This window comes from Trachymyrmex septentrionalis, unplaced genomic scaffold, assembly GCF_001594115.1.
Source record: "Trachymyrmex septentrionalis isolate Tsep2-gDNA-1 unplaced genomic scaffold, Tsep1.0 scaffold70, whole genome shotgun sequence".
NCBI lineage: Eukaryota > Metazoa > Arthropoda > Insecta > Hymenoptera > Formicidae > Trachymyrmex > Trachymyrmex septentrionalis.
In genome coordinates, this window is record NW_017305885.1 from 414401 (window position 1) to 424166 (window position 9766).

The 9766-nt window shown below is 34.6% G+C and overlaps 2 protein-coding genes across 3 annotated transcripts in view; one reads left to right on the forward strand and one right to left on the reverse strand.

The window, feature by feature from the left end:
• Positions 1-9766, reverse strand: part of LOC108753702 (potassium voltage-gated channel protein eag) — a 60200-nt gene that overhangs the window by 6654 nt on the left and 43780 nt on the right. Inside the window, exons 7-11 of one of the 2 annotated variants that reach the window (XM_018495549.1) lie at positions 9157-9422; positions 8655-8940; positions 8141-8504; positions 3547-3662; positions 2355-2471 (exon numbers count right to left, since the gene is read on the reverse strand). In XM_018495549.1, the coding sequence (XP_018351051.1) occupies positions 2355-2471; positions 3547-3662; positions 8141-8504; positions 8655-8940; positions 9157-9422 (1149 nt within the window). The remainder of the gene's footprint in view (positions 1-2354; positions 2472-3546; positions 3663-8140; positions 8505-8654; positions 8941-9156; positions 9423-9766) is intronic. The other variant, XM_018495550.1, reaches the window with a different exon arrangement.
• Positions 5148-8000, forward strand: LOC108753703 (TLD domain-containing protein 1). Its single transcript, XM_018495551.1, has 2 exons — positions 5148-5477; positions 5797-8000. The coding sequence occupies exon 2, from the start codon at positions 5797-5799 to the stop codon at positions 7129-7131; it is 1335 nt and encodes a 444-aa protein (XP_018351053.1). The 5' UTR covers positions 5148-5477; the 3' UTR covers positions 7132-8000.

A 9766-nucleotide genomic window follows, 5' to 3' on the forward strand; every position in this document is an offset into this window, starting at 1 on the left:
ATATATATATACATATATATGTATAAAATCGTTGATTATTATAATAGAAATTTTTAAAAAGCAGAATATTGTAGCTGTAAATCGTAAATGTAGCGTGATATTCATTTAGTTTTCCGTCTGGCATTCCAATAATTTTTCGGGCAGCTGCATGACAATATTTTATACATGTTCGTACGTATATGCACTCTCATAAAGATAATAAACTATGTATAAGAGATAAAGAGAAATTTGAATACTAGAGTGTGTGCGTTCGTCACATGCACTTCACTTTGCAGAAAAAGAAAATCAAACATAATAAATATATCAGGATTTCGGCAGTTTCTCATCTCGCCGACAGCATTACGAGTTTGCACAATTTTATGCGCAATTAATAATTACATTCGCAGTCTTTAATTATACAGATAAGATATATCGTTTGTTCAAAAAGTATTATTGTTGATGTCAATTTTTAAATATATTAAATTGTACGATTGAGATCTTCTGCTTTTTATTAACAAACCTTGTAAAGTTTCAGAGTATCCATAGCGTTATGACTACGTATGTTATTTCGCTCTAGCGCTGAAAATAAAAGCTGGCAGATAAAGTTGCAAAGCTGTATAACGGAGGGAATAAAAACTGTACAAAATCCTGTAATTTATGTTATGTGACTCTGGCTTTTAATTATAAAATGTATGTTATCATGATTATGCGAAAAAGATGCGCATGACCTTGTAAAGCCATATATCTTACAGCACTCTAGCATTCGTTTAAAAACTGCAGTATAATCATTAAAATAATGGTACTGATACAATATAGCAAAAAGTACGTCACGTAAAACTGCTGCTGGAAGGAACGAACAAACCGAAGTGTTTTATTAACGCAAAATATTTGATAAAATGTTCAGACATTAAAAGTAAAAATTAGAATTATTTACAGAAATTTCTAATGACCTTTAAATATTATGTCAATACAATGTCATTGTCAAATGAATCCCATTTCTAGTTTGTCTTTTATTATTTTAATAAACATTAGTAGGAAATCATAATTAATCATATCAATGACATTATAATACTTTAAAACAAAACAGCGTATTGATTTTATATATTTTATCAAAAATATAATATATGGAATATATAACGCAAATGCATTTGACGAGGACAAATGTCTGAAATGTTCGTGACGGCTATCATTCTCGATTTGCTCGTGTTTCAACGTAGACGTGCGATGAAAATTTATCATTATTCACAATTTAAGCATGTGTACAGCAAGTGCACGTACGTGATACCTTCCGGCTGGCACATTATGGGACGCATTACGATATTTATCGCGTCAAATGGATTTAGGGAAGTACCTGCATGTGTGCAGCGTGTTCTTGAGAATGACAGTGACAAATTTTATATCAAAGAGAAATCTTAAACCAATCTGAAATCGATATCATCTCAAGGAGAATTTATTTGGATTCCTTTACTCTTCCTTGGATTCCAGCGTTAAATTTTTCGAATGTAGCTAATTATAAGCATTAAGGTTTTATCAAAGCACAATCTGATCAAAGCAAATAAAGACTTGATTCTTTTAAAAATTGTCCATTTAAAAATGATTTCTAAATTATTTCTAATCTTATGTATTTAAGTATTTACTTTTTTCATTAAAAAAAAAAAATCAATTTTCTACATCTTGTAGAAATGAAATTGAGTCAAGTTTGTCAACGTTGTACAAGAACATTCTGCACGTTGTTACCTTTGTTTTAAAAGATGATGCAGTTTAATCCCATATTTGCAATATCATCGGTAAAATTACAAGAACAAAATTAATTTTTCTTTAAATATAAATCGTTTATAAGAAAAGTCCTATTCCGTTAGGTATACATCACATAAAAGTTCTTCGTAAAGCATATTTGCTTTAATCCTTTTTTTTTTAATTATTTTATTTCATATTTTTAAAGTTAACAAACAATATTGACTTAGAGATCAAAAGTACGCAATGAGGCATTTAATTAATGAAATTCAGAATCATCAGAATGCAAATTTGGGATTAACCCGCGGAGACACGTGCATCACGCGCGCTGCCGTGGTACACAGTATATATTCATGAATATTACATATATACACATGTACACGAATATAGAAACAGGTATAATATTCCGGTATAATATGCATAATGTAATAATATACAATATACATCACGATGGGTATTAATAAAACTGCCACGGTCATAACGACGGTAATTAATGGCAACAAATGTAAGTTCAATGATAAAAGATAACGATATAATAATGATAACAACAATAATAATAATAATAATAAGACGTGTAGCGAGGAAAACGGCAAAAAAGAATTAGAGAAGAAATAAATACGTAAGAAAAATAATGAAATTGCCTAAAACTCGGCCAGGGTGGCAGGACGTTCACAGTGAGCTCCTCGTCGGAATCCTGATGAGACCGTCCACTCACGGTCCTGGTCACACCGATCTGGCTTTCCGCATCACTCTTGAACCTTTTCGAAAAGAACAAGCCAGCCAAGCAACACGATCAACAGTCACATTCAGCAACAGCCACGGAAGGTACAAAAATCCGCAATAAAACTTTTTTTGTCATTCTTTATCTCTCTCATTTTGTTCTTTTTCATTCTCTCTCTCTCTCTCTCTCTCTCTCTTTCTCGCACGTGTCACGCAGGATACTGCATATGCACGCGCATAAAGATGTAAAACTGTTAAAATCATCTGTAACCATTACACAATAATAAACTTGAATACTTTTAAGTCAGTTTTAATAAACGTGATCTTACAATTTTCTTGTTAACTCTTTAATTGTTATTTTAATAATTTTTCTTAAATAGTTATTTTCTTAGTTATTTTCATTTTTATACATATTATTTATATATAAAAATTAATTAATGCACAGAATTATTTCAAACAAAATTATACTTATTTTATCTTTATCGATAGCACATAGGAAAAATTTATTTTATTCAATTTATTAACACACATAATTCACAATTCACAATTTATTAACAATTACGCTACATTATGAAAAATAGTGTATCGTTGTACGCGTGCACATGTTCTATATATGAGAATATTATGAATTAATATGCAGAATTGTATGATATATATCACATGGGAAATTACATTCACTTATATCTAATCGTTATATAAAAGAAATTTGAGTGAAAATTGCGCTCTCTCGCATGCTTCGATAAAGATTTTTACGATTGTCAAAACCAGTCGAAGCAGATATTTTCGAACGATTTAATCAGTGGCAACCGGAAGTCGTCAACTATAAACTAATGCTTGCAATAATTGTAATTTTCTCAGCAGAAATCCATTCCGTGAAATTAAATTTTTTATTTTTATAATTAAGGATTGTGTGATTTAAAAGTGATCGAATGTTTTTTTATTTTACACAACTTTCATTTTTCAATTTCTCGGAATAGATTCCTTATATTTACGATCTTATAGTTACGATTCATATATTTACTTCCAAAGATGAATAATTAATGTCAAACTCGAATACATTCGATTGTATCCGGTAACTAATGGATAGAAACAATAAGGAAGAATGTTTCCTACCTCGAGAAGATCTTGCGAACCAGATGATCCTGAGCTTGATCCAATTGCGGCTCATTTTTCCTCCTTTCGGCCAGCTCCTTTTCTCGACGGACATCGGCGACTTTCCGAAAGATGAGCTATGCATAGAATTCACCTTCATTAATGCTAACAAAAATTTTTTTTAAATAATAATTAAATAAAAAAGATACACATAGGGATTAAAATGTTTGTTAATTAAAAACTTATTAAAAACAATGTATACATATATATTATATATAAGATTATATATAAAAATTCATATATACATTATTTTGTATCTTACATAGATATTTTACATAGATATATATTATATTCAGTAAACATCAATTAACAATAACATCAATATTATTTCTTATTCAACAACGTAATTCCTATAAATGTGTGTTACATACATTAATATTGTCGAATAAAATTTTATAATATTATGTTAGTGTTTACTCTAACTTATAGAGTATATTTAATTATACCTAGATTTGTTTATAATAATAATATAATAAATTTCCTATTTAATGAAAAAAATGTTATAGGTATTTATTACACAACGTAGCTGGTACACGTTATGTTTATTCGTTTTACGACACTCGACATATAATTTTCGGAATTTCTTTTTGTGGAAATAGAAAGCGAAAGAACCAATCTTCAATTTAAACAATACTTAACAGTCAAGCGTTTCCGCGCCAGTGCAAAAATCGCATGGAAACAGCCGATGCTGTGTTTCGGCTTTGACGTATTATGGATGCGCGTCATCTTGAATGCGCTCGTAGACCGGGTCATCTCATCTCATCTACCGCGTGAAAATTGCATAACTTGAGCAACGCGCCTATAATTCCCTTTGAGCGAGATCGCATCCAACCGCGTTTCGTGTCTTGTCCTCTCTCAGTTTGTTCTACCTCAATCCTCGTTCTGCCTTCATTCTTTACAACTCTTTTATTTTTTACGTACACATTGTGCGATGAATATTTTCGCGAGGCAGTCTCTCGATAATCTTCGAATTTTTGCCCTTGTTTCTTTGCTATGGAAGTTCGTGTGAGCGTAAACAAATACTTAAACGCATAAACAAATGCATTTGCAAGTGGAATAGACAGTGCAATAAGCTGACAGTTGAAGAATAGATCAGCTGGATTTTCAGTTTCGCTGTCCCGCTTTTTGTACTCCGAGCACTCAGAGTAATTTTACAAAAATACTATTATTATTGAGTCTAAATACAATTAGTTTTTTTGTTGCGCTTATATTCGTGCAAAAATTCAGAGGTTCCGTCTTCAGAAAAAAAAAAGAGATAGAAAGAAGTTTTTTTTCCTCACTATAGGTTTTCGAGAGAGATCTCTCTCGAATTTTTGTCCTAGACCGCGATTTGCTATTAAGCCACTTAGTCTACTTCACAACTTTTCCGCGTTATCAAAGGAGAGCCGGTTATAATTTCACAAGTTTCAGTTTTGATTACTCGTGAACGAACGAACGAACGGGGAAAATGCGCAAATGATGCGTAGACGATGCATCGCGCGTCGTACGTCAGTTGGCGCAGGCGTGATGATGGAAGTCGATAGGTGCTGTCGATGAGAGGTGCGCACTCGTGGCGGCTCGTAGCAGCGAGCTGCTCGCGCGTTGCACATAACCTTCAAAGTCCTCTGGTGACCGTGTTGACGCGTTCGTCCAAGTCGATCGCACGATTGCCGTCGTCCGCACGACGACGTGACGTGACGTGACGTGACGCGACGTGACGAAACGTGACGCAACGTCACGCCGCCGACGACGTCGACAGTTCCGACTCCAGTCGATATCTGCGGATGCAGCGGATCTGCGGTCCAAGGAAGGTGCAGGGTGGTGTCCTTGCGTTCTCGACATAGACAGGGTGACCAGGTGGAAGATCAGGAGGTATATGGACTGTCAGGAAAGATTGCTTGCCCGTACGAAAGGTGTGTAAAATATATATTCTTTATCAATCACTTTATCAATGACGTGATAGATTGTATAGTTGTTTTTTATGATTTCAAAGTCAATAACGATCAAATGTATAGCATACCCTGCGCAAATCCTAAAATATAATTGGAAAAGAGGAAAACTCTTATTTATTTTTTTCCTTTATGTAATGTGATGTCAAACATGACTCTGAAAATTATATAGAATTCAATTATTATTTAGAAAAATGATTTGATTAGTAAAGGTAGTAAAAGTTGCTTAATAGAAGTTGCTTTTGAAATAAGCGAAACAACTGACACTATATAATTATTACAGATGGGTCATGGATCAAGCCGTTCTGCTTCATCAGCAAATATTCTTTCCACAGAGGAATTGACATTAGTGGAGAATCTCTTTAAGTCTATGTCTCGCAGCTCAGGTTCCATCAAACGCGAGGACATATTCAAACATTGGTCGATACATTTGGATGATGCTTTATTGCAATTCATAGTCCGATTTCTCTGTCATGATCCAGGAAAGAAGGTCTCGACCATCAACGGGGAGAACTTTGGTCGACTCTATGTCTTTGCCGTACGCGGTAATCCCGAGGAACGCACCAATTTAATCTTTGATGGTCACTCGGAGGAAGAGCAAAAATATGAAATACCCACCGTTTCGTTCCTTCAGTATCTTCAAGCAACGATTAATTCTTACTTACGACTACAAAAGAACTCTGTCAATGCGCATTACCTCACTTGGAGTAGCATCGGCTGCACGGTCAACACTAGGCGCATAGGAATGCGTTCTCGCAGTCTCTGTGAGGATCTGATCAAGTATGGGGATGTGTTGACTGTTGATCAAGTGGAAAGTTGGTTTATGACAGCTGCCACGTTTAAGAATATTCAATCGCACGTTTTCCAATACCTCTATTTAGTCTCTCAAAAGAAAGGTAGCGATAAGAATACAGGAGCGCGAATAAATGATCTGAATCTTTTGCCGTTGTGCAAGGGTTTGGAAAATATACCGCACTTTCCAAGTATATTAGGTTTGGGAGATGTTCTGTTCCTAAATTTGAGTCTGCCACACGAGTTACGTAACGAATGGCGATTTCTGTTTTCGAGTCAGGTGCATGGCGAATCATTTTCAACCATGTTAGGAAGAATCGCGATGCAAGGTGCTACAATTATTATACTTCAAGATATGGATGACCATGTGTTTGGCGGTTTTGCTTCGGACAGCTGGAAACTAGGACCGAATTTCATAGGAAATCAAACGTCATTCCTATTCAAGCTTGAGCCGGAAATATTGACATTTTCATCGACGAATTACAACAATCACTATCAGTATCTCAATCTCCATCAACAAACGATGCCTAATGGCTTGCTTATGGGGGGACAGCTTAATTATCCCGGCCTCTGGTTGGATTGCGAATACGGCACCGGCAAATCAAGTTTGTCGTGCACGACTTTTCAAAATTATGTACAGCTTAGCGGTAAGGAAGACTTCAAAATCAAACATTGCGAGGTATGGGGAGTCGGTCCAGTGCCAGATGTGGAAGAGGACATGCGCGAAATGCAGTCTGTATTGGATCAAGATCCGACATCGAAGGTTATGCTAGAATTGTCCGGTCGTAAGTTACACAGTGAGGGACTTCGCGAAGAACAAGTGTAATTGTGATAAATATAGAGATTTTTAAGAGATATTGAGCAGAGAGAAAGAAAGAGAGAGAGAGAGAGAGAAAGAATGTTAGTTCTAAAGATATTTGCAGATATTTAAAATTGATCAATGGATTTTACACAGAATAAAATCTATATAATTATTGTTATCGATTCTTATAGTTGTAATGGGATATATGCGGGTACGAGAAATGTATTAAAAAACTCATAATTATACATAACTATAATAATGTTTACGATATGAAAGAATTCTCCTATTTTACACGAGTGCGTATCTTTAAAGTTGAAACGAATTCACGTGATAGCGACACGAGAAACAATTAAAACTCATTACAGAAACGAATTATATTACGAAAATTTTTGCGAAAGTCTGAATGAAAAATGCTTATCTGTTTGTATGAATGAATTCCACATTTTTTACAGTCTTGTGTAAGACTATTTATTTGTAATTATTTATCTAAATATATATTATTAGGACTTTTGTCCCCTTTTAAAACGGCCTGATATCTTTCAATTCGCGATTATTTCTTCGATCGTTCAATCATACTTGTGTAATTTTGTTAATGTTATGTATACGTGTATTTATGAAATCAATGGTACGATATTAAAGAATGTTGATTGTTGCGTTACCCGAATGCCTATTGTCTAGTGCCTGACGAGTCGTTTATTGTAATTGTTAATTTATCAATTCTTTGTATATGTTGATTATTTATAAACGAATAACCGTGTGCCATACAAATTGCTTTTATTAACTAAGACTGTATAAATTTTGTCGTGCAAAGAAATATGCAAACACTCTGATCATTTGCCATTATAAAGTCAAAGCAAATCATCGCACTAATGTAAGATCTATTAAAAGTTCAATAAACAATCAAAATCCTATATTTTAATTGTTATATTTGATTTGACCCTTTTCATCAATTTATATATATACAATAAACATATTTGCAAAAAATAAAAAATAAAAAATAAAAAATAAAAAATTAAATATTTGAGAGACTCACCCGATGACTCAAGTTGTAAGTTAGAATCAGGTTCCTGGCAAAGGAGTTTGCGAAAGCTTGATAAAAGTCCAACACCTCCAAGAGCCGATCTCGTTTGATTGTATGCAAATCGCAATAAGTAAGCGCCCTAACATTCGCTGCACTCTGGCCGATCGTTGGATTCGTCCAAAAGCTGTCGCCGAAAACGTCGCCTTTCCCCAGTATTGCCACTACTTCGTCATCCTGTATGACTTCGAGGCTACCAGTCACGATAAAGCACAGAGAATCGATGGATTCTCCTGTATGATAGAGCAGATCGCCGGGTGCGCTGTGTGACATCGTGAAGTGCATCGCCAAGGCACGCAGACACCCATCAGACGCTAATCTAAATAATAAACGAGCATAGCGAATTAAAATTATTATAGTTTACAATAATAATCTAATTACATATTACATTTATAATTTAATGTTAGTTAATTTTTAAATTAAATTTAAAAGTATACAATCTTGATATACTAATAATTGTAGAATTTACCTGAAGGCGGGATGTTCGTTGAAGACCTTCCGATTAAGATGCACGCAAATGTCGGCCTTCATGTCTTTAGGGCAGTAGTTGAGAACTTTATCCGTATCCAAGCCTTTGGTCATCGCCCACGTGCTAACGACGTAATCCATGACGCGCTCACTAAGAGCTTTCGGTACTTCATGTAGCTTCATAAATTCTCTCACGTTGTTCAACATATCGTGATACTTGGCGGTAGCGGACGTCATTTGTTGGATGATAGTGGTGACATGACCGAAGATCGTGGCATACAATAAGGCTGGTTGAGGGAAAGAGAAAAAGGGAAAGAGAGAAAAAATTCTTTAAATTTATTTTACGCAAAATATTCGCAAGTATTTTTTTTTATCTAACTTCGTTGAAATATTCGCAAGTATCTTTTTTTTCATCTAACTTGTCGGATGATCGAGATATTCCTTTTGTAGCTGATTTTTACGGACATTTATAATTAGATTCAGGATTATAGTGGTATCCGTACCAGCTATGATCATCATACAGATGGTGAAAATCTTCTCATTGTCGGTTTCGGCTGCAACGTTTCCAAAGCCCACAGAGGTCATACAAGTCATTGTGAAGTAAAGAGCAGTGACATACATCGTACGGCGTGACGGGCCAGCTACTAGTTCGGGTGCGGTGCTGGCATTGGTCCACAAGTAGCTATATGGTGACTGGGTAACGTTAGCCAATTTCCACAACCACGAGTATTGCACCCCATTGTCAGCATCCGATCTCCCTATCGAATACCTTTAATGCGAGGAAATTTCTTACTATATCAGATTCATCGGACCGAAAATTGATACGATATCAAAAAAGATCACATTTGGATGCGAGATACCATGCTATTTCTTTTACGATCGCACGGAGTTAAATTTAACGTTCTTGCTTATACATTTAAATGCTTCCACATTCTGGATGAATTTTAACTTAAATTTTATTAGTAACTGGATATCGTTGCTTTGTATTGTTCCTGTGCATTCGTCCTTCTTTCATAAAAAATTATTTTTAATAAAATTAAATTTAAAAAATGTATAAAGAGCAACTGGCGTTTTATATTCAATCAAATTTCTTCTTTTTTTCAGTAGAATGAT

What these genes read in the sequence shown, in the direction of transcription:
- LOC108753703 (XM_018495551.1), top strand. Translation starts at nt 5,797, where the DNA reads ATGGGTCATGGATCAAGCCGTTCTGCTTCATCAGCAAATATTCTTTCC.